The sequence below is a fragment of the Anas platyrhynchos genome, chromosome 19, assembly GCF_047663525.1.
Source record: "Anas platyrhynchos isolate ZD024472 breed Pekin duck chromosome 19, IASCAAS_PekinDuck_T2T, whole genome shotgun sequence".
NCBI classification, from domain to species: Eukaryota; Metazoa; Chordata; class Aves; order Anseriformes; family Anatidae; genus Anas; species Anas platyrhynchos.
In genome coordinates this window covers 1,332,855-1,360,764 of record NC_092605.1, presented here as the reverse complement: position 1 = coordinate 1,360,764, position 27,910 = coordinate 1,332,855, and the positions used below count along the sequence as shown (strand labels likewise).

The 27,910-nt window shown below is 53.6% G+C and overlaps 1 protein-coding gene and 1 long non-coding RNA gene across 2 annotated transcripts; both read left to right on the top strand.

Moving 5' to 3' along the window:
• On the top strand, positions 1 to 27,810 carry NPLOC4 (NPL4 homolog, ubiquitin recognition factor). Its single transcript, XM_038165401.2, has 17 exons — positions 1 to 172; positions 1,374 to 1,454; positions 3,075 to 3,187; positions 4,358 to 4,537; positions 6,860 to 6,908; positions 7,700 to 7,794; positions 8,959 to 9,082; positions 9,721 to 9,900; positions 11,516 to 11,602; positions 13,234 to 13,305; positions 14,014 to 14,140; positions 16,126 to 16,286; positions 22,876 to 22,947; positions 24,669 to 24,764; positions 25,729 to 25,845; positions 26,699 to 26,801; positions 27,038 to 27,810. The coding sequence occupies exons 1-17, from the start codon at positions 158 to 160 to the stop codon at positions 27,193 to 27,195; spliced, it is 1,830 nt and encodes a 609-aa protein (XP_038021329.1). The 5' UTR covers positions 1 to 157; the 3' UTR covers positions 27,196 to 27,810.
• On the top strand, positions 16,312 to 22,869 carry LOC113845530 (uncharacterized). Its single transcript, XR_003501158.3, has 3 exons — positions 16,312 to 20,811; positions 21,318 to 21,609; positions 22,398 to 22,869. It is a non-coding gene; the product is annotated as an uncharacterized lncRNA (long non-coding RNA).
• Positions 27,811 to 27,910: the final 100 nt, after the last annotated feature.

The window sequence follows — 27,910 nt, the reverse complement described above, 5'->3', positions numbered from 1 at the left end:
GCGGCGGCGGGGCCGGGACCGGGCCCTGGGGGCGGCGGCGGCGGCGGCGGCGGGAGCGGAGCGGGGGGGGGGAGGGGAACGGAACCGGCCTGGGCCTCAAGGAACGGCGCGGGGGGGGGCCGGGGGCAGCGCTGAGAGGGCCCCGGAGGGCGGCGAGATGGCGGAGACGATCGTGAGTGGGGCCCGGCGGCGGGGGAGGGGCGATGAGGCAGCAGAAACCGGGGGGGGGCGGCGGGGAAGGCCCCGGGGGTGGGGGGGGGGGGTTGGGGGGGGTAAGGGGAGGCCCCCCCCGAGCCCCGGGGCCTTCCTCTGCCCCCTGGCAGCCCCCTCAGGGGGGTCCTGCCCGGTCCCGGGGGGGCAGCGTTGACGTTCGCTGCTTTTTACCGCCTCCTGTGCCCGGTTTTTGTTTATATTTTTATATTTCGCCCACCAAAATTGTCGTTTTTGCCTCGTCTCTGGCTTTAAACTTCAAGCAGGGAGCGTGAGGGCAGCGGTGTTTACGCTCGCTGCCTCCCCGTCCCTTTTTACCACCTCCTGTGCCCGGTTTTTCTTTATATTTTTATATTTCGCCACACCAAAATTGCCGGTTTTCCCCCATTTCTGACTTAAGGCTGCAGCAGGGAACGTGAGGACACCGGTGTTTACATTCGCTGCTTCCCCAGCCCTTTTTACCACCTTCTATGCCTAGGTTTTGTGTATATTTTTATATTTTAGCCCTCAAACTTGCCATTTTCCCCCCATTTCTGACTTTAAGGCTGCAGCAGGGAACATGAGGACACCAGCGTTTACATTCGCTGCTTCCCCAGCCCTTTATTACCACATCCATGCCCAATTTTTGTGTATATTTTTATTTTTTACCCCCCAAAGTTGCCATTTTTCCCCACTTCCGACTTAACGCTTCATCAAAAGCAACGCAGAACGTTTCCTGGCTTCGTGTCTCTTCATTATAAACCAACGCAGGATGTTCCTCTCTGCGTCCCCTCATTAGCCATGCAATTTGCACGCCACTAACGAGGGTTGGAGCCCGTCGGCACCGGTCCGGCCGGTGGTTGTGGCGCTGGATGCGTCCCTCCCGGAGCAGCTCTGATCCACCCTTGTCCTAAAAGTTTGGTTCCACGTCCGAGAGCAGAGCTGTGACAAAACAAAAAGCAGCCTTAGCATTTTATTTTCCCTGCCAGCTTCTCGCAGGGCCTCGTCCATTAGGGTAATTAATCCTTGGGCGTGTAATGCCATGCAGGAGGGAATTACTGCCTGGTGTGGTTGTGCTCTGACGAGGAGCAGCGTTAAAAACTGGTGCGGGGGGGATTAATTGTGCTGGAGTGGTGGGCTCCGTGTCCCCACAGCTAACGGGGGCTGTCCTCTTTTCCCCACAGATCATCCGCGTGCAGTCTCCAGACGGGGTGAAGCGCATCACGGCCACCAAGCGCGAGACCGTGGCCACGTTCCTCAAGAAGGTAGCCGAGCCCCTCACCGTGTGCCTCCCTGGGCGGCACATGCTTTGCCCAGCTGTGGAAAAGTGCTTTTATTGATAGAGCCGAAACTAGATCCCTCGTTGTAACTCCAGAGGGATAAATAACCAATTTAAAGAGGAAAACTTCTCAGCTTTTCGGTTGGGATCCTTGGGGCAGGAGCTTTCCTGCGACAGGACAACAAATTTTGTGTTCTCCCAGCGGCTGGGGGAGCCCAGGCTGACAGCAGCACAGGGGAGATGTTTGAGAACCAAGGGCTGCTGCGGGGGATTGGCCTCTTCAGCACGATCCAGTTGTGATTCAGCTGCGTCCTTTGTGCTTTCGGTGCCATTTGGGTGCGTTTTGCATGCTGCCAGGTTTCCATTATCGTTCTGGAGAGAGCAGGCAGGTGGTGAAGGCGAGTTTGGAAAGGGATCTGAGGGCCCCTGGGGCCTTCTGGGGCAGGTTTCCACCCCGAGGCGTGAGGAACACAGCAAACTGTCAGGTTGGGGGTGGCTGCAGCTCGCAGTTCTCCGTTTCCTCCCCTCCTGGAACCCCCAGGTGAGGATTTCTTTCCTTCCTAAGAGAAGGGCCGCTCTGGGCAGCTGGGTTTCCTTTCTCCCTGCAAGGAGGAAGGGGAGCAGACTGAAGTTCTGCTGGTTTTAGGTCACTTGATTTGTTCTGCACTTGTCCCCAGACCACAGCAGCGATCCCCTCCTGACCAAGCAAAATCCTGATGGATTTCGGGGCTGGGTCAGAGATACCACTGCTCTCTGAACAGTCCCACCCAAGGAAAAAGTTTTTTTGCTTTCAAAACCTCTGGGACACGCCGCTCAGTTTCAGGGGCTCCTGTTGCCAGAGGGAGCAGGGAACAATTGTGCTCGCAGCGACCGTTGGAACAAAAGCAGCAGCACTCACTGAAATCGTCTGCTGATAGGGGAAAACTGCACCCTCGTGCAGAGCAGAATAAAAGAAATGCTTGGGTTTCTTTCCTGGTAGAGGGTTTGCAGCTTTGCTCTTCCACCACAGATCTGTGCAGGTCAACAGCTGTGGATTTTAACGTGTTTCAGACTCAGGGGCTCCTTGATCGTGGCTCTTTGTCTTTTGGAGCACGTCCTGTTGGATGATAAACGTATAAACTCTCAGATACATCATGGTTAGTGTCGAGCTAGGAGCTGGAGCCTTTTGTTAAAGGGCTGTGAGATTTGTCTCCTCCAAAAACACTGAAGTCTGTCATCGGAGACAAAGGTCTGGGCCAAGAAATCCTGGTCGTAGGAAGATGAGAGCAGCGTGGTGCATGCTGGCAAGGCTGGAGTGGGAGCACTGGGGTAACAGAGGATGGTTCCCCCCCCCGAGTCATTACAGCTTGCCCAGATTCAGTTATTACACTGTATTTGTGTGGTAGGAGCGAGAATCGCTTTCTGTTTCAGTTGCTTTTTTAACAAACTGCTTGTGTTTCTGAGTCTTTCTGTTTTTCTCAGTTTCCCTGTGCCTTCAGAAAAGAGGATGAATTCAGCTAAGCTTTTGCAATAGAAGTTCCCCGGACTTAGCGCTTGCTCTGAGCAGCTTTCAGCACCTGACCCGGGGTGTGAGGTATCTTAAACTTTGCCATTCTTTCTCTTTCAGGTTGCAAAAGAATTTGGTTTCAGGAATAATGGGTTTTCTGTCTACACCAATAGAAACAGGACAGGAGAGATCACAGCATCACAAAACAAATCCCTCAACTTACTGAAAATCAAGTGAGTCCTGACAGAGAGTGCTGGGGGTGCAGGGGGAGCTTTGTACAGCAGGGTGCCTCTTCTCTCAGCCTGTCTGAACTCTTTTTCCTCCCCCCCCCGAGCTGGGCAGCAGCAGGAGCTATCACGTTACCGCAGGCCTCAGCTTTCAGAGGTCACTCAGCAGCAGCTACTCGGAGAGGAGAGCCTGGCAGACGTGCAAAAATGGGGGGGGAGCAAACTGACGAGGCGTCGGGCTGTGGCAGCCGTTTCTGAGCTCTCTTCTTGCCTCCGTTTGCTTGTGGGGAGGCAGCACCAGGCTGCTCTTTGCTCCTTTGCAGCCTGCAGCGAGCTCCCTCATCCCTGCCCTCGCTCACACTGCGCTTTGGGTTTTTTTTCCTGCATCAGTGCCAGGCTGATAATCCCCTGCGCAGAAGCCAGGGTTCCTGTTCTCCTGTTCCTGTCGTAGCCAGGTCCCTGGGGAGATCAGAGGTGCCACGTGGTGCACGCACCTTGTGTTTGGTTGGGAATGTCTTTGTTCTGTTAAAGTCAAGAATAATGTTATACCAACTTAAAATATAAGAGCTGTTCCTGCTGTGTGCAGCTTGTCACTTGGATGTGCCAGCGCTGGCAGCTGCCCTGGGAGGGCTGTGCCGACGTGTGCAGGATCCACGTCAGCCCCTTCCCCTGCTGGAGCTGTTGCCTCTCTCCTTGGGCTCCTTCCACTTTTTCCTTCCTCCTTTTCTGTTGGTCTTTGCTGACGAAAAGTTGTCTTTGTGCGAACACCTGAGGCAGGAGACGAAGGTAGCTAATGGCTAGGAGAGCCACGTTCACTAATCTGCCTGCAGACTGAGATAAATCACGCACTGCTCCATGGTTTTGGGGGGTTTTGCTACCCAGAAGCAGGCGCTGGAGGTGCGTGTGGACACGGGTGTGGTTTGTAACATGCAGCAAGCTGAGCACACAGCATCTCCTACGCTATGTAGGGCAAAAAAGATGATTCCTTCAAGTGGTCAGGGTGGAGATCTGGCGTAGCTCAGTCCCTGCTGAAAGGGGCTGGTGGAGAGGGCAGAGCAGGAGCCTTTCCAGCTGCCTGAGCACAGCGTGAGGCTCCTCACCTGGCTTCCCACCCCAGCCTTGGAGGCAAGGTTCGTGCTCCGCTGACACCCTCGTGTTGTTCTTGCTCCCCCCCAGGCACGGCGATATGCTGTTTCTCTACCCCTCGAGCCCAGCGGGCTCTTCCTCAGAGACCATGGACACCTCTGTCTCCCAAAGCTTGCGGCCTGCGGGGGCCCCCCAGGTGGTAGAAGATGAGATCGACCAGTATCTGATCAAACAGGACGGGAAGATTTACCGAAATCGAGACCAGCAGCTGTAAGTACCGCGGGCTGCTGTTCCACCGGTGTGTCTGCACCTCCCCTGACGGTGACATCTTGCCCAAAACCAGCAGCCAGGAAGCGTGCTCTGGGAACTGCTGCCCGAGCCACTGCTTTATCCCTCGCTTTGAAACATTCACAAGGGAAAACAGCTCTCGCCATTGTCCTGCAAGGTTAAGCGGAGGCTCTGGCGAGCTGAGGAAGGAAGCAGATACCAAAATTCCAGGGTCTTTGCCAGGAAGGACTCGTTCAGAGCATCTATTGTTTTGATCAAGGTGGCCCCTGTTCGGGGACTTGCGATCGTATATTTTGTGCTCTTGAAACATTTGGAGCTCCAGATTAAAAGGAATACTTTGAATTCTTCCCCGGGATGTCCTGGCAGCTGGTGGTGCCGTGGGGAAGTGCTGGCTCGTGCTGCGTGTGTGGCACGCTGCTTCCAAGGCTCTGCTAGCTTCTGTCCCATCTGGTCCCAACATGAGGCTCCCCGCTGGCTGGTCCCGAGGTGGCAGGCGTGCAGAGCAGCAGGGCCAGGTCCCCACCTCGCATGAGAGGTGATAAAGCAGCAAGGTTTGGTTTGTGAATCGCCAACAGCTCCTCTGCCAGAGCAGAGCTCGGAGATCTCGTGCCTCTCCCCGCTCCATGCAGCGCTGAGCTGTGCGTGAGGCACGTCACCAAGGTGTCCCGAGCTGGAGCCCTTCTGTGGCTTCACATCCAGCCACTCCCTATAAAGGAAAAACAAAGAAGTGAGGGGAACGAGTGGAAGCCTCATCCAGTGTCAGAGATGTGGAATTTGGACTCGGGTCCCTGCCTCCGCTCGGTTTTTGGCTTCCTTTCCATCACGTGCTGTTCTTAACCTTTCTCTGAAACCAGGGAGTCCGTTCTGCTCGCAGAAACGCAGCGAAGTTTAACTTTGCCAAACCCCTTAGCTGCGAGGGGCTTAGATAAACAAAGCAGCTTGTATTTTTGTACAAGCAATAATACAATGGTGACTTAATACCCCCATAAATCTGCACTGATGCTGCTAAAATGGCCTCTGTCTGGATGGTTGTTTTTTGTGGCTCATTGTTAACAACGTCCCAGTTGGCTCCTGGCCTGACGGCTGTGCTGGTTGTTGGCTTGGGGCTAGGCCCCTCTGCAAAGTAGCTCCTGAAAGGGCTTGAGTAAAAAATTTTAAAGGCACCCAGGAATTCTTTCTAAGACAGAGGAGCTCACCCTTCCCCATTGTGTCGTCTTCCATGTGGTTTATCTTTGGTGCTGCAGCAGCGAGGAAGTTTGGAGGGAGGCAGCCTTTACGGGGAAAATCCTATCTAACCTTCTCAGGCTGATGATAAATGAGGGAAATGTCACATTACTGAAACAATAAAGGCGAAACCCACCACTCCGTGGCAAAAACATTGTCTTTAACTTGACCGCATTTTTCAAAAGAATAAATGAAGGTATTGTTCTTAGCAGGGAGCCAAAGCCCAGTGGCGGATATTTATGATAAAAAGTGTGTGTCTGGGCTTGTTCCTGTATTTGTGAGTGCATATCAATCTAAACATGAAGGGATGCTGGCGTTCGGCGGAGTGCATTAGCAGCCTTTAGTGGTCCTTTATGTACATTATCTGCCACAATACTTTGTTAAAAGCAATGCTGCAACTGGATCCCATCCATCTCCTCTTCAGAAGAGCCAACATCCATACTGCTCTCTAGAGGCCTTCTTTGGAAAACTAGCACTGACCTGTTCCTCATGCTGGGGCAGAGGTGCAGGGTTTCGTGGTGCCTTTTTGTTCTTTTTTAGGTTTAAATTGATTGCCTCGGGAAGGAGATGCTTTCCCCGCTGTTTTGTAACTTCACCCAGCAGGTCTTTGTCTGTCCGATAAACACATGCTCCCCTGTTTGTTCCAGACCGTCCTCGGTGCCTGATAAAGGATGAATGTTTTGGTTGCCTTTTTTGTTGAATTTACACAGGCCGGCCCTGTGACACACGTTCAAAATGCTTTGAATTGAAATACAACCTCAACGTGGGGTCGTAAAACTTGAGAAGCTGTGATCTGCCCCTGGTTCACGTGGTTGTTTGGAGCAGAGCTGTTTGCCAGTGGCACGGACATCGGGAGGGTTTGATCTTGACCTGGGACTCTCACATTTAAACTCAAGCTGTTGCCATCTCCGTGCACAAAATTATTTTGTGATGATGGCTCTGTAATATCCCCTAATAGGCAGGGGGGTTGCCCAGAGTAATGTGACTTTACAGAGCTTTTACACCAAAACTGTTAAACTGTACAAGTCAGCGCAGATTAACTTTTCCTTTCTTGTGCTAATTCTGTTTCTCTTTGCGTAGGTGTCGCCACGGCCCCCTGGGTAAATGCGTGCACTGTGTACCACTAGAGGTAAGAGCCCCCAGAAAGGCACACGGGAGCGTGTCACCCAAAGCTCTCGGGCTTGGTTTCTTGCAGTCTGAATGCTTTTCCTCGTGGCGCTGCCCACACGGAGATGGCAGCTCTGAGTCAGAGCCCTGCCGTGTGCTCCCGTCCAGGACAGCTGAAGCTCCTTCGTGACCCTGGCTTTGTCCTGGTTAATGCTCTGTTTTTCTGCGGTAATGGTTTTAACAGAAGGTGCTGCAGCACAGCTCCAATTTTCCTCCCTCTTCGCTCTTGCCCAAGTCTTCTTGTTTCAGCCCCTCTCTTCACGCAGCCCAGCACTTCCCAGTTTAACCACACATTATTCAGGTTGAAGGCAGCGTTAGCGACGCCTACAAACGTGCTAAGCTGTGTAATTTATGGCACGAAGCAGTGATCCCTGAAAAGTCTCTGCGAGCCAGGCTGGCTGTTCCCCTGCTTCCCTGCCGTGTGCTCTGGAAGTTCTTTGGCCGTATTTGAGCAGCTGGGCTTTTTGTTTGTTGTTACATATTGAAAGGAAAAAGCGTTTTGCCTTTGAGGCTCACTCTGATTTGTGGAGCCAATCTGTTATAAAAGTAGGAGGCGATAATAAAACTCGCTGTTGTAAAGTCCCACTGTTTCTGTCACAGTAGTAGCTGCCTTGAAAAAGAGCCTAAATTTTCTTGATTGCTTCCACATTGAGAGCCGGTGGGGCTGAATCTAGAACATCCATTTGTTGAGCGATCAATGTATGATCAGACAGGTGTCTGACCTGGCTTTTCTTTGTGTGGTGTTTTTGGCAGCCTTTTGATGAGGATTATTTAAACCATCTGGAACCTCCTGTGAAGCATATGTCGTTCCATGCCTACATCAGGAAGCTGACCGGAGGGGCAGACAAGTAAGAAAATCTCCGTGTTTAAGGGAATCTAGTTGTAGGGGTTTTTTTGTTTGTTTTTTAAAAAAATAAATCCCACACAGTTCTCACTGGAGTAATGTTGGATACAGCTTATGAATGTCAAGCTGAGGAGAACACACTTTTTTATTTTTTTAAATACGTTTTTTGGTTGTGGATATTTTTTTGTGCGTGTGGCAAACTAATTGCTTCCAGAAACACTACTGATGGGGGAGAGGAGGCCAGATGGAAGGTAAGAGGTTCCCTAATTACACCGAGCTCCAAGCCTGGGTCTCAACCTTGTGGAGAGGCGTTGAGGCTGCTGAGGCTTCCTCGGGGTCTGATTCTGTTCTGCACCATGCTCCACGCGCTCTCAGAAACCCTCTCTTGTGGAGCCATGGATCACCACCTACTAATGGGAAACAAGGCATCCCTGCCTCTTAATGGGGTTGAGGATGCTGCGGTGACACAGGCCAGATAAGCACTGAGCAAAGAGGAGGCACAGAAAGCAGGATTTGTTTCAGCCTCTGATGCCTCGCTGTGGCACACATGCTCTGTGAAGGATCTGAAGTCTCCTTTGGTGCTGTTGGTGAACCCACCCTTTTCTGAAATGCAGCTCCTTTAAATAAATGATGTGGGGATGTAACCTTCTCCCTCCTGTTCCTAAATGCTGTTGGGAATTTTTAAATGTTTTCATGAGATGTAGCTCAGGCCCATAACACTTTGATTTGAAAGGAACTTCCCTTTACAGGAAGCTTTGTGCACATGAAAGGAGCTTTAATTTGCCCTAGCGATATAATCTATTACTTGCCACGCGCTGCATCAATTATTTAAGCTGGATCCCATGAGTTTTCTCTGTCTTCTCTTGCTTGAGTACCTGATTAGGAGGTGGGCTGGGGAGCATGTGTCAGCCTCTTGACCTGCCTCACTAAGTGGGCAGCAGAGGTCACCTGGGGACTTGCAGAATTCCTGCGTCCCCAAGGAGTTTGGAGGGGCACTTTGAGATCCTTGGAAGATGCAAAGCATCGGTGTCACCATGTCTCCTCTGCCCTGCTTCCTCTGTTATTTTTCTGTCCACTTGTTTTTGTTTGTTTGTGGGTGTTGGTTTTTTTTTTGAGACCCAGAAGCATTTACCATGGTAACAGCAGCCTTCTCTTTTCCTTCTTGCAGGGGGAAATTTGTTGCCCTGGAAAACATCAGCTGCAAGATCAAATCGGGCTGTGAAGGGCACCCTCCTTGGCCAGAAGGCATTTGTACAAAGTGTCAGCCAAGTGCCATCACTCTCAATAGGCAGGTGAGACAGTGCTCGCAGGGGCCCTTGAGCTTAGAGCTGGGAAGAGTCTTGACTTTTATTTTTGGAGAGATGACTTCAAGAACAGCCAACTTGGAGCGGGAAGCCTTTGCGTATTGGCAGTTGTTGGGGAAATGGCTGTTAAGGTCTTCAGTCCTTGCAGAGAAGGACTCCAGAATCTATCTGGTTCAGCAGTTTCCTCTTAATGGGAAGGACATCTGAGCTGGCACCGCTAGCAAAGAATCTCCACTCTCTTTCCTCATGGGATCCAAAGGCCCACCCGCTGTTTTTTCTTGTTTCTGCTCAAATTTCACTGTCTCTTCTAGCTGCAAGAGTTCGTGGGATAAGGGCCCTAGTCAGGACACCAAGCTCAGGGGATTTGGGGGCTGCGCAGCGCTTCCCCACAGCCCAGCCCGTGCTGAATTCTGCGTGCTGGGCAGGGAGAGGTGCTGGATGGGGAAACTGAGGCAGAGTGGTGTGGGACAGGGAGGGAGCCGGCGTTCCCTGCTCCTGGCAGGGTTCCGCTGTGAGGGGTGGCGAGCGTCCTGTGCTGCTGGGGGCCCTGGGGGAAGGGTTTGGCGATAGGCAAAGGAACCCGACCTAGTTGAGGATGGCCCTGACGCTTGAACTTTGTCAAACAGAAATACAGGCATGTTGACAACATCATGTTTGAGAACCACACAATTGCAGATCGCTTCCTAGACTTCTGGCGGAAGACAGGAAACCAACATCTTGGGTATTTGTATGGCCGGTACACGGAGCACAAAGACATCCCTCTGGGGATCCGGGCCGAGGTCGCTGCCATCTACGAACCCCCACAGGTAATGCGAGCCCTGCGCCCTGGCCTCACTGTCGACTTGTAATCAGGGAACACAAACACTTTTCTGTTTGGGAAACCTCTCGAGTTATTTCCAACTGCAGCTCCGTGAGGAAAACAGTCCCAAGAAAAAGGAGTTGTGATTTACGCCGTGCTGTGCGCCGTCGTCACTGCTGCTTATTGCCTCTGAAAGAGTTTTAAAACCCAGATTAGCTTTTTATAACTCTTATGTTTTCTTTTACATTACTCTGTGCTCGGATGATTTAAAGCTCGGGAGGCTTCAGAACAGTGGGTTTCACTTGTTATGTTTTCCTTGATGACTGGGTTTCCAAGGTTATGGTACAGAACAGTCCTTAAAACAAATTCTATAGCAGGAAAAAAAAAAAAAAAAGTTGGCCCTTGCTTCGATTTCTTATCAGCTGTCCGGGAATAGTTAAAGCAGCTTAATTAGACAAATAAAGTCTGCCACCTTGATTGAGGGGTGGAGGATAAGATTGGAGACCTCAGAGCTGCCTGCTGCTGGCTCCGGGGCGGGCAGGAGCGGCCGCGAGTCCCCGCTAGATGGTGCAAGGCACCGCGCGGTGCTGCGCTCAGGCTCCCAAGCTCATCCCATGGGTTCCAGCCAGAGCGGGTCCCCTGGTGCCTGGCCTCGCAGCCAGCCCAAAAGCTGAACTCGGAGTTACGGAGCTGAAAATGGAGCTGGCAGATGTGAAAAGCCGCTCTGCCCTTAACACAAGGCTTGGTTTGAGTCTGAGTTGGCCTGTTGGCTTCTCTGCTGAGCAGAGTCACTTCTGTAAGTGCAGACCCTCGGTATGTGAACGTATTATGGTGGGGGGGGTTCTGTGGATTATGTGTTTTCTTCCTCTTGGTTTCTGCAAGGTTGCTAGAGTAAAATGCAAAAAATTAACCTTAGAAAAAATACATGGATCTTCAGGACTGTGCGTTTGAGGGCAGAACTGCAAACCTTTTATAAACTCTTCAATTTATTTCAAATATCAGTGCAGCCATGCCCTCTGTGTTTCAGTATCTCTGTTAAGCCCGTGCTTTGGAAGTTCATGTGTTTTAGCTGCGCACAGGAAAAGCGAGGAAGCTTTTGCTCTCCTGGCAAGCAGTCTCTGCTGTGCTTCTTGGCAGAGCAGCTCCCCACACGAGAAAGCTCGCCTCTGAAACGCACCCAGATGGAGTCGTGTTTTCCAGAACGTGGGGGGAAGGCCTGGGTGTGGGCTCTCGGATTCACTGGACTTCTGCCTCGGTGCGGCTCAAAGACTCAAACAAACGGAGCAGGAGTACAGAACTGGCAGGTTGAACAGAGCTTTGGAACATTTTATAATCTCTCGCCTTTTCCAAAGCGCTCAGAGACGGCGATAGCCTGTTTGTAAGTGCTGAACAAGGGTCTTTCATTCATAAACCCCAACACGCTTTGCAGGCTTATCTGAAGAGCTCCTGCAGGATGGGTCTGTGAGCAAAGGAGGTCTCTGGGGTGAAAATCAGTGCTAGTGCTGAAGGGAAAACCCCTAACCCTGCTTCCATCCTCTGCCTCGCTCCTGATGATGGCTAAGGGTGCTGTGGTTTTTCCTGTTCTGTTTTACTAGCAAGATTTTTTTTTTCTTTTGCTGCAGATTGGTACACAGAACAGCCTGGAGATCCTGGAAGATCCAAAAGCAGAGGTTGTGGATGAGATTGCTGCCAAGCTTGGACTGAGAAAGGTTAGGATGCTGTTGGGTGTCACACGTTTTTGCATATGAAGAAAGTCCCTGGCAGTTCTCTTCAGCTCCACAGGGTTATTCGAGATCGTTTGGGCACATTTCAAATCTAGCATAAGTGTCAGTAGCTCATATGCTCTCGGGTATTAAAAAAAAAATAAAAGAGCATTTCACTGAGCATGAGCATACAGCAGAGCTGTTCAGCTGCAGTCAGCAGTCCTCTGTCATGAATGACATCAAAGGGAATAGCAAAGAAATAGAAACACAAATTTCCCTTTATTTCTCCTCTGATAGGAGCCATTCCTGGTAGCATCTTCCCAGTGAGTGCTAATTGGGCACAGATGTAGCTGAAGTTGCCTTCTGAGTTTGTTCTTCCTTTTGACAGAATCTGTGCTCCACTTCCAGGAGCAGAGGCTCCTGCTTGATTTTTATTCCCGTCTGTGGGTCCCGCCTCGTGTTGCTGCTCAGGCAGGCGGCGGGGAGTTGATCTGGACCTCAATGAGGGGTGCAGGTCCCCCGACAGCTGAGCCTCGGTCCTCCCTTCTCCTTGTGCCCGCAGCCTGTCAGTAGCCCAATCAGGATGTATGGGCACTGGGATCTCGGTTTGCTGACATCTCTCAAACCTGTACTGATGTTTTCTGCTTTGGGAAATCTTTTGGTATCATGTGAATGCCAGGAATGAGACGTACACAAACAAGAATTGACTTGCTAAAGAAAACACAAATCAGAAAAGACTCGGTACGGTAGACTATAAACATCTGTGGTGAGATCTTTTGTTCTCCGAAGATAAGATCTTCAGCCTCTTGCCAGTGTCTGGAGCAAAGCTTCTGTGCGTGTTATTTATTTCCACGCTTTCCCTTTGCTTCTCACATCAGACATTTTTCATCAGAGTGATTTAACGTGCAGCTCGCTGCTGGTTGCAGATTTTTGTCTTTCTGGGCTCCGCCAGGAACCTGAATCAGCAGTTCCCCCTCTCTGAAGGGTTAATGCTCCGGGAGCTGGTCACGAGGAGGCTGCTGAGAGCTGTTTTTAGCACGTGTGTGGAGAAGGGTTCATGCAGCGGTGTGTGTGTGTGTGTACACATCTCCACTCCTATGTGCAAACAATGCAAAAAGCAGGAATGTGTTTTTTGGAACGGGGCAGGCCGATTTGGAATGAATCATGCTCCAGTGGGAGCACACGAGCTTTATCTTAGCTAGTGACTGCGAGCTTCAAAATGAGATCATGTGAGCTGCTTTGTCATCTGCTGGCGCTTCGGATGCCGCTTTGCTCTGAATGCTCGATAGGAAATGCTTTTTGCTGTGGGTGGGAGGAGTAGCGGCTGAGAGGCCTCTTGCAGCCTCCAGATCTTTCCATGAAAAAATATTCCAGAGTGAAACATAAAGCTGCAGGTGCCCCCGGCCGGCCAGCTGGCATGCTGCTCCTGGAAATCGTATTCAAATGAGCCCGGCACAGCTGGGAGAGCCATTTCCTTCAGGCAGCATGCAGCAGGCCCTCGCAGGGCTGTGCGAGGAGCCAAGAACATCTTGTCCTGCTAGGAGAAAATGTATAAGCTGTCTTCTGTGGGTTTGGGGTTTTTCCTTTTTTTTTTCTCTCTTTCTTAAAGCAACTTTCTCCATAACGCTGCCTTATAGGTTGGCTGGATATTTACTGATCTGGTCTCTGAAGACACGCGGAAAGGGACTGTGCGGTACAGCAGGAACAAGGTGAGGCTCGAGTGTGTCCCCGATTGCTGCTGCTGATACTGAGGGTTTGTGTAATCACCTAAATGCTGATGCTGCCAAACGGGGCACTGAGTGAGACAGGGCTGGAGGTGACACTGGGACCGGAATTCTTGTGAAATGTGGTTTTTAGAAGCTGTCGAAGGGCAAGGAGCTGGAGCTCCAAGAGCACTGTTAGGGGGTTTGAAGCTGTTTGGCTAGCAGGCAAAGCTACCTGCAGCCCTTCTCCCACCCTGCTTTTAAGAAAATTGTGCTGGTGGTTTAAGAAAAGTTAGTAGAGTGGAGAGAATGGGTTTGTGAGAGATGCAAATTCAGCCAGCAAAAGTGATTCAGCAGGAGGATGTTCCTGTGGGCTGGGCTTTGCGAGGTGCGTGGTTTGGGTGCTCAGGCGTTGACCTCCTCGCAGTTTCCTGTAATTCTAAAATCGGTGGCAGCCCTTCAGAAAACGAAACCCCGTAACAAAGCCAGTGTGTGAAGGTGGGTGGAACCGAAAGCGGGACAGTCCTTCTGGCGAAAGCCACGCTCAGGGCTGGAGGAGTGATAAGTCACATTCTTTTCCCGGTCTCTGCAGCAGCTTTCTACGAAAGCATGTTTTACTAGGGTGTTGGTAGTTTTCTTTGGCCGCAGACCAGGGAAATAGGTCCCGGCTACATCGTGTTGTCCTTTCTATTGACATCTCTGCTCTTCCCTCAGGACACGTATTATCTCAGTGCAGAAGAGTGCATCACAGCTGGAAACTTTCAGAACCAGCAGCCCAACATCTGTCGCCTTTCTCCAGATGGTCACTTTGGATCCAAGTTTGTCACAGTTGTGGCTACAGGTATAAACTGGCCTCAGCTCGCCCGCGTCTCTTGATTACACTCGAATTATCTTTTGTTAACAGAAGTAGAATACGCAGCTCTGCTAGAGGAAGTTGAACGTCCTGGTCCCCATCTGTCCTATTTAACGAGGGTTTTGCCTTGTTCCATCAAGTAAAATACCTTCTTTTTTTGTTGTTCTGTTCCCTGTGATGTCTCCTCTTCAACTATTTACCCTGTCCCCTGCAGGAAATTTAGTTGAGGCTCATACCTGGAGCACCCACCTCCCTGATACAGAAAGTATTTTTTGCCTGCAGCCAGGGGAATAGCTGCTGATTGCTTTTCTGTTTCAAATCTTTAAGTTCCAAATTCTGTTTCCTGAAAGCGGCAGCGCAGAACCACGGCAATCCAGATCCTGAAAGTTACTCTGGGTGGTTCAGCATAAAGGAGGGTCCTTTATCTCCCTTGTGCTGCTGTCAGGGAAACCCTTGCGGAGGATTCTCTGCTCTGCCGTGCGTGGAAGCCTTTTTTGTTTGCCTGAATAAAACGGAGAAGCCTGCACAATGCTTTGCTTTGTCACCTCGGATTTTAGCCATTTTCACAGCAAGTCTCCAGAGGCACTGTGGAATAGTTTGTGCTGCCTGGGCCGCGAGGGGCGATGCTGGCACACGCTGGGAGAGTTGTAGCATTAGGAGTTCAATCTGCTGTTCTTCATGGGATGACACGTGTATTCATTTAAAATTTCCCTGGAGCAGATACGCTGGGTTCTGGGTCTATTTAGCACAATGAAAAAAAAACAAAAACAAAAACATGACTTCCAAACAGCATCCAATATAAAAACTGAAAGTGTGATATTGTGCTGCCTTTCTGAGCCCAGGTTTTGTAAGCGTTCTTGGAGCGTTTTTCAGCGAAAACGCTGTCTTTCAGTTAACGAGCACGTGCAATTAGACAGCTGCCCCTGCATTCCAGAGTGCTAAACGCATCAATCTTTCATTATAAATAAATGTGCGTCTCGCTCACTCTTTTTAATTTAATTTATTTTTTTTTTATTTTTTAAACAAGGGTGTTTTACTGAGAAAATGATAGCTAGCTTTGTTTAGGCCTTCCCCCGTGTCTTGGTCTATGTTTAATTTCTAGGAGTGTTTGTTCTGGAGCAGTGAGTGATTGAGGTTAGAGATCAAAGGGAAGAAAACGAATATTTCCTCTTTTCTGTTCCAGATAATTTCATTCTCTTCTGTTCTATCAGCCCATCAGGTTTCTATTTAGACACTTGATTCCTTCCTTTTGTGCAGTATAAATATAATTGGATAGTTTGCATCAACTTCGCCTGTAAATCCTCTACATGGATTAATTCCTCTCCCCTCCTGAATTCTTAGGTTTGGAAATCGTAATGTTTTCCTACCATCTGTCTGTATCTTCTCTTTCCAGTTGTATTCTAATGACATATGACCCGATGTTGCTTACATTATCCAAATTAAAGCGCCAAACATGTGATCTATCAGTGAGCCAGGGTCTTAATTTCCACTTTCCATGTCAGATTTCCACCGAGCCATCCATTATGGGCTGAGAAAACACTTTTTCTTCTTATGCCTGACATTGCTAGGTGACAAACCCTGACTCCGCAGCTCGTGGTACACTGGAAATAAAACAGGCTTGCAGGAGTTGTGTGCCTGGTTTATGTTTTGGAAGAGAGAGGATACCTGCAGGGTGCTGGGGTGGACGCTGTCAGGAGCCTTCCAAGAGGGCAGCTTGGCTTTGTTTAAGCTCCTGGCAAAGTGCTCTCGCTGTCCCATTAGGCGAGGTGTGAAAATAGTGCTGAGAAGTGCACGTTGCTAACTACATGGAGAAATCCTTACTAGAAATGCTCCCCGTGCAGCAGCACAGGCACTGCCTTTTCACCATTCCTCACTGTCACAAGGACCGTCGTGTCTTACAGTGCCCTTTGAGCCGTGCCTCTCCGAGCAAATCTCTCTCCTGCACAGCTCTGACCCAGACTTTTCTCTTGCAGGTGGTCCCGACAACCAGGTTCACTTCGAGGGGTACCAGGTCTCCAACCAGTGCATGGCGCTGGTTCGGGATGAGTGTCTGCTGCCCTGCCGAGATGCACCGGAGCTGGGCTACGCAAAGGAGTCCAGCAGCGAGCAGTATGTGCCTGATGTGTTCTATAAGGTAAGCGCTGCGTGCTCGTGGGTGGGGGAGCTGCGAAAACAGCTCTGCTGCGTGCCTGGAAATCGGCATGGCCAGCTCAGGAAAGGATGTCTTTGAGGTCTGAACTATTTTCAGTAGTAACCGTTCACCACATGTCTGCAAAGTAATTGCATAAGCTCCATTTCCCCCTCGTAAAAGTGCTGTTAGGGTTTCCAGTGCTGCAGTAGCCATTGGCGATCCAGCTTCTAAATAAGGGCTGCAGCGATCCGCTGAGAGCCCGTAGCAAGTGCTCTGAATTCACCTCCTCTTCTGTATTTGTTGGCTGAATCTGCCGTGGCTCTCTGTTGATTTTGACCCCCAGCTGTGTTCAGCTTCCTCCACAGTTGTGTGATGTGTGCTAGCACAAACAGCGCAGCGAGAGCAGCGGGTTCCTTACACAGTGCTGGGGATTTGCTCGTGTGTGACACGCCGACAGGCACCGACTGGGTAGCAGATGCACCAAAAGTTAGTGCAGCTCATGCAGCAAGAGGAGAAACAGCCTTGTGCGTGCTTCTCTGCAACAAAAGGAGGGTGAGAAGGCTTCCAGAGCAGTGGCAGGGCCCAAAGGCGTCCCTGGTGTTCCTCCCTAGCACTGGGGCTCCTGCCCGTGCCCAGTGAGGACAGTGAGGGATAGCTGCATCCTGCGTGCATCCAGAACGCTCCTATTGAAGTGTCGTGCTAGAGCACTGCTGGTGTCTGGCCTGCTGCAGTTCTCGGTACAGTTTTCATGATGAATGGACTGTCATTGTTCACTTGGCAGTTGTTTCTGCAGATCTTCAGACCTCCAGTATCTGCGGGGCTGAGTTAGAAACTTGGGGACAGGATCTCCGTGGAGGCTAATGGCACCGCTGCTCAAACTTGTGTATGTTGGTGCCCTGTGAGCAAGGACAGGGGAATTAATTAATGGCACTGCTTGCCAGCTAATTAGCCATCCATCACCCCAGTTAGTTATCTCATTCTTGTCTGTGTCTGATATTCAAAGCCTGCTCAGCCTGCAGCGCTCCTGCCATCTGTATTAAAGCTGTCTGCTGAGCAGTACAGGATATGCAGAGCTGCCATTGTTTGAGACAACCGAAACGAGCACGCTGCGCGCCATCAGCAGGAAAGGAGCTTGTCAGGATGCTCTTGCACTGCCCGAGCCTGAGACTGATAGCTGCCAGCCTGGGTGAATTACCCTACCAGACTCTAACCCCCCTCTACCCCTCCATGCCACGCTGTTGGGTTGTTTTAACCCCACCTGAAAACAAGGAGGACCTTTTGGCTAAATCCAACGTTTGAGAGCGATCCGTCCTTTGGGGAAAAGCAGCTAAAATCCTCACCTTTTCCCTCAGCTCGCTGTTAGGAGCTGATAAGCCGGGTCCGTTGGAGATGCAGCGGGGCTGGGTTGTGCAATGGTTGGCCTGGAGCGCGGAGATGACTTCACCTCCTGGCGTGCTGTGGTCCTGCTCCGCGGGAGCCCGCGCCGTGCCACATCGGGGTGCAGCCCCGCAGGAGGTCCCGCAGGTCTGTGTCCCACATGTGGGCCACCCTGGGTGTTTGGGAGCAGGAAGCCGGTGGGTGTTCCCCCAAGGTCTTCCCTGCGATTCGTAATCTGAAGCAGGGAGATAAACAAAACGCACGCTGATGGCTCCAGCCTCCTCTGGAAATTTCCATCAGCCACTGATTCACTGGGTCGGGCTGCAGCTTAGTTCGTGTTTTATAACTTCTCTCCCTAATTGCCTTTTTCATGATGTGCTCGAGGAAGGCCTGAGGACTGCTCTGGCGGGTGTGATTGTCCTCCAGCCTTAAACGTGTTTGGCTGTAGGATCTCCTAATTATTATTTTTTTTTTGGTATGTTCTTAAATCAATGGAAAGCTTAGTCACTCCTGGCTTTGAAAACCTTTGGGGTCTCATTAAATGTGCAAGGCTTGAGGTCAGAGACACTACCTCATGGTTACTGGGTTGGTGACAGCGATGGTGTCAAAGCACTGGTTAAATACACTGCGAGGAGCAGGAGTCCGCTGCTTGGCCGCATGCTTACGGACATCTGGTTCGTGGTGCAGCACCCTTCTTCCCCTTTCTTTGTCAAAACTGCAGGAGCTGAGCAGCTTTCGCCCCAGTCCTTGATGTGGGGGTTCCCCCCTGTGCTGTCTCTCCACATCTGTTTTTGGGCAGAAAGCTGCGCTTTTGGCCAGTTGCTGCGTTTTGTGTCGGGCTGAGAAGCTCCCACTGGTGTAGAGAGAGAAATCCCCAGATACATTTCAATGTTACGTGCAAATATTCGTTCGAAAAGCCTTTTAGGATGAAAGGGGCTGTACAAATTTATTATAATTGGATGCAAACCAGAAGGTCAGCGCTGGTCTAGCACGGATGTATTTATAGAACAACTTTGCATCCAGATGCAAGAAGAAAAAATCTCGTGAACTCGTGTGTCTCCTGTAGCAGGGTAAGGGAGTAGGTTCGCCTCCACCCCTGCAGATAGCAGAGGTGCTGATGTCTGCACGGTGAAGTCACGCTGCTCAGAGGTGTTTCTCTGCCTGAAATTGTTGCTGGTACTCGAGCAGTGACTGCTAGGAAATGCACCCCGATGGGGAAGGGGTAGGAGAGCTGCAGCTTCAGGGGCTTCAGTGCACGCACCCAGCTGCCAGGAAATAAAAGGACATCGAGCAGTGAGCCATTCTTGCATGTTTTGCACCACTTTGTGTTTGCAGAGTGGAAGCGGGGGCTTCCACGACCCCAGGGCTGCAGCCCTTCTGCTGAACGTGACGGCAGCGTGGTGGCAGGGGTGGGCTTTTCTCCCGTGGAAACAGGAAAACTGATGGCACCAGCGTTGTCCTGCCAGGATGAGGCATTTTTCCTGAGCCTCTAGCCTTGTGATTTCTGTATGTCTTTACCATTCTCTTTACGTTGGCCACTAGCCCTGCTGCTCGGAGGAACCACCCCAGTGGAATTGGCAGCCTGTGCTTTCTGCACGCAGCCTTTGCTTTCCTGGCTTGTGAAGGCTGGAGCTCTGCTCTAGCGTGAAAGTCGAGGCCTTTGGGGACCGGCGAGTACAAGTTGCTTCCCTCTGAGAGATGCCCCTCCAGGTAAGATGAGCCAGAAGGAAGAAAACATCCCCCTCGCCTTCCAGGTTGCCTGCAAAGCGTCACGGCAGCCCTCTGCTTGCAGGCAAAGATGAGGATGTTGCAGTGAGCACTTCGCCTTGTTTCCCAGCTGGGTGAGGGAGAGCCCAGCTGAATGACACACGGACGTTTTCGGTGCCTTCTGCCCTTGAGCAGTTACCTCCTTCATCCATCTGCTTCTAGAAAACAACCATATTGATTTCAATTTTGCTAAGAATGTCACTTCCAACCTATGGGATGATTACCCAGCGCTGAAGTTGCTTGCTCAGTGCCTCAGTCAGGTCTGATCCTTCTCGTCAGGCTGCCTGTGCCCAGCAGTGCGCTGCCTGCACGCTCCCTGCTCCCACTCTGCTGGGTCTATAGCTGCAGCAGGGCCAAACTCTGCTCCCTGCAGCCCAAACAGAGCAGGAAGGAGGATTGCTGTGTTTTACAACCCTTTGAAGCATCTCAACAATTGGATTTGGGGACTGGGAAAGGCTTTGGCTCTTCCCACAGTTGTTTACCCCAGCACAGCACAAACACGAAGATGTCATCCGTGCAGCGAGTTGCATTTTACAGCTGCCTCGCTATTCCCCAGCATTTCTTCGGGATGCTGTAAGGCAAGAACCCTTCACAATGGCAGCAGTGTTGTGAAAGAGCCCTTTGCCCCCGCAGGGTCCAGCAAGAGCATTTTTGCTTTACAACACTTGAGGCTGTGTCCGACCAGACGTCTTCGTGAACAAATGTGCTCCCATCTGGCCCGGGCAGTGACCATACGGGACGCGGACCCCCAGCTGCTCTCAGCCACGCTGTCCCCCTCGTGGCACGCGTTGCTTCTGCCCCTGCACTTTGAAATCCTCTTCCCGGGCAGGATGCAATACCCAGGCTGCGCAGAGACCTCTGCAGGGAGCTCTCACCAGCAGCCACGGACTTCCCCTGCCTGGCCTCCGCCCAGAGCTTGTGCTGGGCTGGAAAAGCCTTCCTAGCCTTAAATGTCCCAGCTGCTCCGGGGAGGAGGATGCTCGATTAGCTCACGGGGAGTCTCCTGAGAAGGGCTTCAACTCTCCCTGACCTGTTGCTTACTCGGAGAAAAGTCGCTTCGTTTCTGCACGTCGTTGGCTGCTTGTCTGGGTGAGGGTGAGCCCGGTGCAGCTCCCGGACAGCAGCAGAGGGAAAGGCGGCTCCGGGCTCCCTTAGCACCCAGAGCCAGGGCTGCTCAGCCCCGTGCCGGCTGCCATCTCCCTCCTCTTGGAGATGCTGAAGCCCCCCAGGACCACCTCTGCCCGATCCCGTTGTTTTCTGCCTCCAACCAGCGGTTTCGAAGGCTCGCATCGCAGCGCCTGATGCAATCTGCAGTTTGCTCCTGTCTTCGGGATGATTCGTTGTCCAGATCCTCCGGGGGCCGTGCTGCCTGATTTCTGTCCAGGTGCCAAATATCTGTGCCTCTCCGTTAACCGCTTCCTGCCCTCCTTAATGGAGCACGTTCATGGCTGGGGGGCTCTGGGGGTGCAAGGCACAGCAACACAGCACCTCGCGCTCCGCAGCCAAACGCAGGATGAGGATGTCCCCCTCCTAGCGACCCTCCCAGCTTGACGTTTGTTAGGACCTTTAAAATGTAATTGCCTAATAAAACGGTGCACGGGGGGCTGCGGGAGAGCGCCGGCGTGGGCAAGGGGGGGGTTTTGTGGCAGGGTCTGGACGCGTCGAGACCCTCTGAGCCGGGGGCAGCGAGGTTGCAGCGCGGCGCTAACTGTGCCGTGCGTGTCTCGAAGGCCTCGGCAGCGTGACATTAAAAAGGAGGCATTTAACATGGAAATCCCCAGAGGCGGAGATTAAAGAGAACAGGTGCTGGAAAAATGTTTCTGCATATTAGAACTTAATTAGATTTGAAAATGAATTCCAGATGGGCTAATTATGTGTGAGTTGTTGCAGGTTCTTTCTTGCAGGGGCAGGATTGTGTTTGGGAAGCTGATTTGGTTTGATTGGATTTGATTCCTGACTCTCGCGGTATCGCTGCGATCTAGAAGCAGGTTAGCTCGCAGGCCCTGTGATCTCTCTGAAAAGGCTCCACGTCTCCTGCTGCTCCTGTCAGAGCCAGAGAGATCTGAGGCCACAAGCCACCAGGCTTGTTGCTGAAATAACCACGGGGCCAACAACCTGTCATGTTCAAGGAGAAGAGATCCTTATCGGGCTTGCTTTTAAAAGGAGCTTCAAAGACTGCAAGGTAGATTCCTACAAAGGGAGCCGTTCCTGGGGACAGGGGCTGCTCGGGGTGGAGGTGGGGAGAGGGCTCGCGGAAGGGGGGCTGTTGCCTGGAGCAGGGCAGCGAGCCGCAGCCTGCTCGGGTTGTGTCCGGCGGGGTGCACCGTGAGAGCGGGGTGCTGGCTGCCTCCACGCATACCTGAGCTGCGTAAATACCAGCGGGGCTGAGAAATGCTGATAGCGGGGGGGGTGGTGTAAAAACAGGGAAAAACACAGCTCGCCAGGGGAGGCTGTCAGCCACGGGCAGCTCGTCCCAAAGTGCGTGGCTCCATCACTCGCTGGCTCATCCCGAGGAGTGCTGCCCCAAATCCACAGCTCGTGGCTGCTCGCAGAGCTCCCCAAAAGCCCCCATGGGTGTCGGGGTGCCCGTGGGCCTCAGCAGCCTCGGGTCTGCCTCTGGCTGCTGGGACCCCGCTCGCTCAATGCAAACTTTTATGTAGGGTCTCTGATGGGGAATTATGGGCGTGTAATTTATATGGGGCCCGATGAATGATTTATAACATGTTAAGTGATGATTTAGGGAGAGAATACAACCCCCTCTTACAGAATCTTTAATGAAAAGTGTCACTTCTTATGAATTTATTTCTGAAGCTGTGTTTGAACTCGGCGTGTTTGACATAAATCACGTCTAATTGTCATTTTGTGATTAATGAACATATGCTGGCCATTTTTCTCCATAATTAAACTTTATGTTCAATTCGCCTGGCAAAGCCAAACAAGTTTGTGCTCCGCAATGTGCTGGCCCTTCAGGTCTGCAGGAGGAAATGCCTGGATTTCCAGTTCCCGAGCAGGACTGAGTGGTCAGAGCAGGGACTCGTGGCCAGGTCTGCAGAAAGTCGGGTTTGCCTTGGCTGATGTGGAGCTCTCCCTCCCTTCTACGACAATTCTGCACCTTAAGAGGCCTTTACTCTGCTCAGATAATGCTGGCTGTCTTTCTGGTGGTGATGGCAGAGGCAAAACAAACCCAAAGTGCTGTGTTTGTCCCAAAACACTCCCTTGGCTCGCAGGGAGATGGGTGAGTGGCTTAGAGCTGCAGAGGGCTCGAACCTCGGGGAGCTGCAGGGAGCTGGGCAGCTCTGCCCTGACCCCAGCCCCCGGTGTGGTGCCAGCAGGTTCCTTCCTACATCCTGAAAATCCCCGAGCTCCAACACGAGTGTCCGGGGCAGCGTCCCTCCTGCTTCACCCTGTTCTGCACCGGGGATTAACGCTCCTCTTCTTCTTCTTCCAGGACATAGACAAGTTTGGCAACGAGATCACCCAGCTGGCTCGCCCGCTCCCAGTCGAGTACCTGATCATAGATGTAAGTAGCTGCTGCACTCACGGGGCAGAGTGAGCTTCCTCACCCACCTCTGGAATTCACACCGGGGCTGATTTGTGGGACGGGCTCTGCTCCTCTCCTCTTTTACCTCTGCGGAGAGGAATTCCTAGCGCAGAGGCGCAGGAGGCGGCGTGCCCCGGGGTGATTGCAGTGCCCCGGGGTGATTTTAGTGCTCGTGGGGAGCAGCATGCAGTGGTGCAGAGGTTTGCTGCCCGGGAAGGCCCTGCCTGCTCTTATCACTGCGTGGAGGTGGCACGGAGCCATCCAGCAAGGGAAGCAGCCAGCCCCACGGATACGTGTGCTGGGCACCACCTGACAGGGGAGCTCATTAGAAAGCTCCCATTGTCTGTCTTAGCAGCAATTAAGACTCCAGCTCCTTGTAGTGACTCAGCAAACCGGGTTGCTGCTCCAAAAATGCCTTTTCCTGGGGGAGGGAGGACAAGACAGAGCACGGGGCTTGGCTGGAGCAGGGCCACCGCCTGCCCCCGAGCGAGCCCTGCCAGGCCCTGCGGCACGGCTCTGCCCTTTTGGCTCGGAAGGGAAGTGTTACGGTGCGTGGAAGGCAGGGAAGCAAATAATTCAGATGACAGATGATGCTGCCGGAGTCGGAGGCGGTGCCAATAACGATTAAATCCTCCCGAAGCAACTGGTCTGGCCCAGCTGCCCCTGGCACAGGCGCTGCCCCACGGCGCGGGGAAGCTGGCAGCCCAGAGGCTTCCCCATTGCTCTTGCCTCGAGCACATAAACTTCGAGCCCACAAACTGCCCAATTTTGGAGCCCTCGGGCTGGCAGGGCGACATGCTCCTCGCTGGGGAAACGCCGTGTTCAGGACAAGGGGCCTGTGGTGCAGGTCCCCCCGACGCCCCGTGCCAGCCAGCAGCTCTGGAACGTATTTATTACTCAAGCAGTAAAGGCATCTGCTTCCGGGCTACCTGGGGTGTAATTAAGATGAAAACAGATTGATGGAACATGCAGTTAAGGGCAGTCTGGAAAGCTGCATTTCTGAAGCATCTTGGTTTGTCTCTTTTTTTTTTTTTTAAAAAAAAAAGTGGCATTATTCAAGTTAATGCTGCTCTGGCAGGTATTTCTGCCTACAGAGAGCCTCTGTCAGGGCAGAGTGACTGACAGCAGAGCTCTGAAGCCCCCGGAGTGAGGGCTGGTGTAAATGTCAGTCGCTGGCTGCTGCTGCACCCAGGCACCTCTGGAGGAAGGTGGGCACGAGGTGGGCTGGGCACAGGGGGCTGGTGCACCCCAAGCAGGGGCACAGCCCGTTAAATGAGGGGCAGAGCTGTTCTCTGAGCACCCAGCCCAGAACAGAGCCCCTGTGTCCCCATCCTGGTCAGGGGCCGTGCTGTGCCCCCCCCAGGTGCTAAGGAGACCCCCGGGGTGACCCCAAGCAGCGGCTCCCAGCGCGGGGCAGAGCTGTGGTGGGAGCTTTGCAAAGGGGATGCTCTCTGCAGCACCATTTCGTGGTGCTTCGGGCTCAGTGCATTTCCCACAGCTCCACTCAAAGTGGCTGCCAGGAGCTGGGGTTGTGCTGGTTGGAATAAACCTTTAAATATTAAAAGCCATCAGAAAATCCATGCTGGGGTTGCCTTCCCGGCTGAGCCCTGCCTGCTCTCAGCTCTCAGCAGCCTTTCTTCCCGTGTCCCTTTTGCCTCTCCTGCTCTCAGTGCTCTGATCGCCCTTTCTTGGATTTCCAGATCACCACGACTTTCCCCAAGGATCCAGTCTACACTTTTTCTATCTCTCAAAACCCATTTCCCATCGAGAACCGCGATGTGCTGGGAGAAACTCAGGTAAGCACTCAACACCAAAACCACCTCACGCAGAGACATCATCTGCTCCTCTTTCCCTCTCTAAAGGCTGCCCGAGGACAGCTGCAGGCGTGCCCTGAGATCACCCCTCCGTGCCTCAGCCCGGCGTTTGCCAAACCCCTTCCTGCTCTGCACAGCGTCTGCGTGCAGATGAGGGGCCGGGCACTGTTCCCTGCCTGCCTGGTGATGAACTCTGTGCTCTGCCAGATAACCCGGGGAGGTGGGGAGCCACCCGGCCGTGCTCCAGCCCCACGGACAGGACAGGACCCACTGGTGACAGGAGCAGGGTCTCTTGAAGCAGCTCCACCAGTGCTTTCTTCCCTTCCTGCACTGCTGCTGCAAACACCACGACCCCTTGCCCAAGAGCCCCGTAGCCTTGAGCAGAGGCAGCTGCCGGACAGCCCGAGGCGTGCACGGGGTTTTGCCAGCGCACAGAAGTCCTGAGTGGCTTTAAAGCAGCAACAGCCAGTTCCTCTTAAGAGCCTGTGCCAAAGATGTCAAAGACTTCCTCCAAAAGCAAGCACAGGAGGAGGGCTGCTGCCTGGCGCGGCGCTGACAGGCTGGGAGAGGTCGGCTGCTCATCGCCCTCGTCTGTTGGAGAGCAGGGAGGAGGAGGCTGGGGATGAAGGGGCTGCTTTCCCCTCATCCACCTCTTTTTTTTTTCCTCGGGGACTGGGCTTTGCGTTGAGCTGACAGCCCCTGCCCAGCTTTTCCTGGGGCTGGGGCCAGCCCTTTGTGGGCTGGGGTGGTTTGGTGCTTGGGTCAGCGCGGACCCAAAGGTCCTCTCCCTTGGAAGCTCTTGGCTGAAACCCAGCCAACCAGCCCAGGGGATGATTTGGGTGATTTTTGCTCAAAAGGGGAACGTTGGTGTCTGGTGGTGGATCAGAAAACGGAGTTACAACACGGGAGGAAAATTGACTTTTTTATTACCTCCCCGTCTCCGCAGGACTTCCACAGCTTGGCCACGTACCTGTCCCAGAACACTTCCTCCGTTTTCCTAGACATCATTTCTGATTTCCATCTGCTCCTCTTCCTGGTCACGAACGAGGTCATGCCTCTGCGGGTACGTAACGGGAGGGAACGGCCGTGTCAGCGCCGCCAGCCCTGCCCTCGGTGTCCCCCGGTGTCCCCCGGTGTCCCCTGGTGCTCCGAGGACACCGCCACAGCCCCGGACACGGCCCCAGGCCGGGCTCCTGCAGCCAGGCAGGACGTGCAGCTGGCCCAGTGCCTGTTCTTCCCGGCTGCCCTTTCAGCAGAGAGTTCAAGAAGTGAAAGCGAAGCCCCCGGCTGGCCCGAGAGCTCTCCGAGCACCACTCGGAGCAGCGAGGGGGCGGCGGCTGCTCGCATGGCCACAGCCTGCACGGAGCCAACTTGGCCGCGGCTCAGAGAGCTGGAAACGTTTAGAAAAATAATAATTATAACAAAATCTCAAAATCAGAAATCCCTGTTGTAACGAGAACGAGACCAGAGCCCCCACACCTCCGCGAGGCCCCCTCTCGGCCTGGCACCGGTGTCTGGGCGCCTGCCCCGGCCCCCGGTTCACATCTGCGCCCCGGGACCTTGCCGTGCGGAGCGGCGTGCCAGCAAAACGAGCCGTGTGTGTGCCAGAGACCTCGTGGGCGCCGGGGACCGAGCATGTGCGGGGCAGCTGGGCTGACCCTGGGCGGCTGGAGATCGGGCTTGGGGCCGGGCACGGTGCTCTCTGGGGCGCCTGGTTTGGAAAAGTTTGCGCTCTGCTGGGAACGGGGCTCAGCCGCAGCCCTCCCGGCGCAGGGAGGAGAAGGATTTGGGTGCTGGGGGGGGGTCTGCACGCCGGGGGGAGCAGAGGGGTTGCAGCTCTGGTGTGGTGTGAGTGGTGGAGGAGGGCAGGAGCAGTGCCCGGTGCTGATTTTTCCCCTTTTATTTGTGGCTTCCAGGACAGCATCAGCTTATTGCTGGAAGCCGTGAGAACCAAGAACGAGGAGCTCGCCCAGACCTGGAAGAAATCGGAGCAGTGGGCAACCATCGAGCAGCTCTGCAGTAAGAAGGGGGGCTCGGGGCCGTGCCCCCTCACCCCTCGGGCCAGGGGCTGGTGGGAGGGAGCTGTGGGCAGCATCTCTGCTCCGAGCGGGGCTGGGGGAGCAGGGCTGGGGTCTTTGTGGGGTTTTTGGCGCTCGGTGTGGGGTGGTTGAGCCCTGCGCCCACCTGGGAGCAGCCCCCAGCCCCTTTCTTGTTTCTCACTGTTTTTTTTTTTTCTTTTTTTTTTCTCCCCACAGGCACGGTCGGCGTGCAGCTCCCCGGCCTGCAGGAGTACGGTGCCATGGGGGGGTCGCCCCACGCCGTCTCGGCGGCCATGTGGGCCTGCCAGCACTGCACCTTCATGAACCAGCCGGGCACGGAGCACTGCGAGATGTGCAGCCTGCCCCGCACCTAGCCCCCCCCTCACAGCCCCCAGCACGGAGCCAGCCCCCTGGCAGTAGCAGCGGTGCTCGTCCCCTCTTCAGCCTCCCTCCACCTTGCTTCCCGCACCCCCCCGGGGGGCCAGGAGCCAGCCAGGGGCAGGGGGTGGCTCTGCTCCTGCTCCCCCCTCGCTTTTTTGGGGCAGCCCCGTCCCCGTGGGGCTCCTTTTAGGAACCTTCACCCCGCGGGGCCACGCTCTCTGCTGTCCCCAGCGTGGCTTTGGCCTGCTCCTGGTGTCCCCGGGGGGCTTGGGGTGGTTCCAGGGCCCCCCCTCCCCACCGACCCCCCTTGCCCGAGGTGTCCCCCAGGCTGCAGAGGTGACGGTGGGGGGGTGACACCTTCCTCCCCCCACTTTTGCACCCCTGCAGCTCCCTGCTGCCACCTTGGGGCTCCCCTAAGGGCCAACGTGTGCCTGCGAGCAGCCCCCCGGGGGGGGGGCACATGCCTGTTCCCCCCTTGGCATCACTCCCTGCCCTGGGATCCTCCTGGGGGAGGCAGGACGGGTGATTTCCCCCCCCCTCACACCACCACCAAGGGCTCTGGGGTGAGCCCACAGGGGAGTTTGTCCCCTCCTGGGGGGCGAAGCCATGCTGGGGGGCTGGGGGGGTGCAAACAGCCCCCTGCGGGCCTGCCCCCCCCTTACAGTGCCCCCCACCTGGGAATTTAGGACCTCAGCCCAGTTCCTGGGG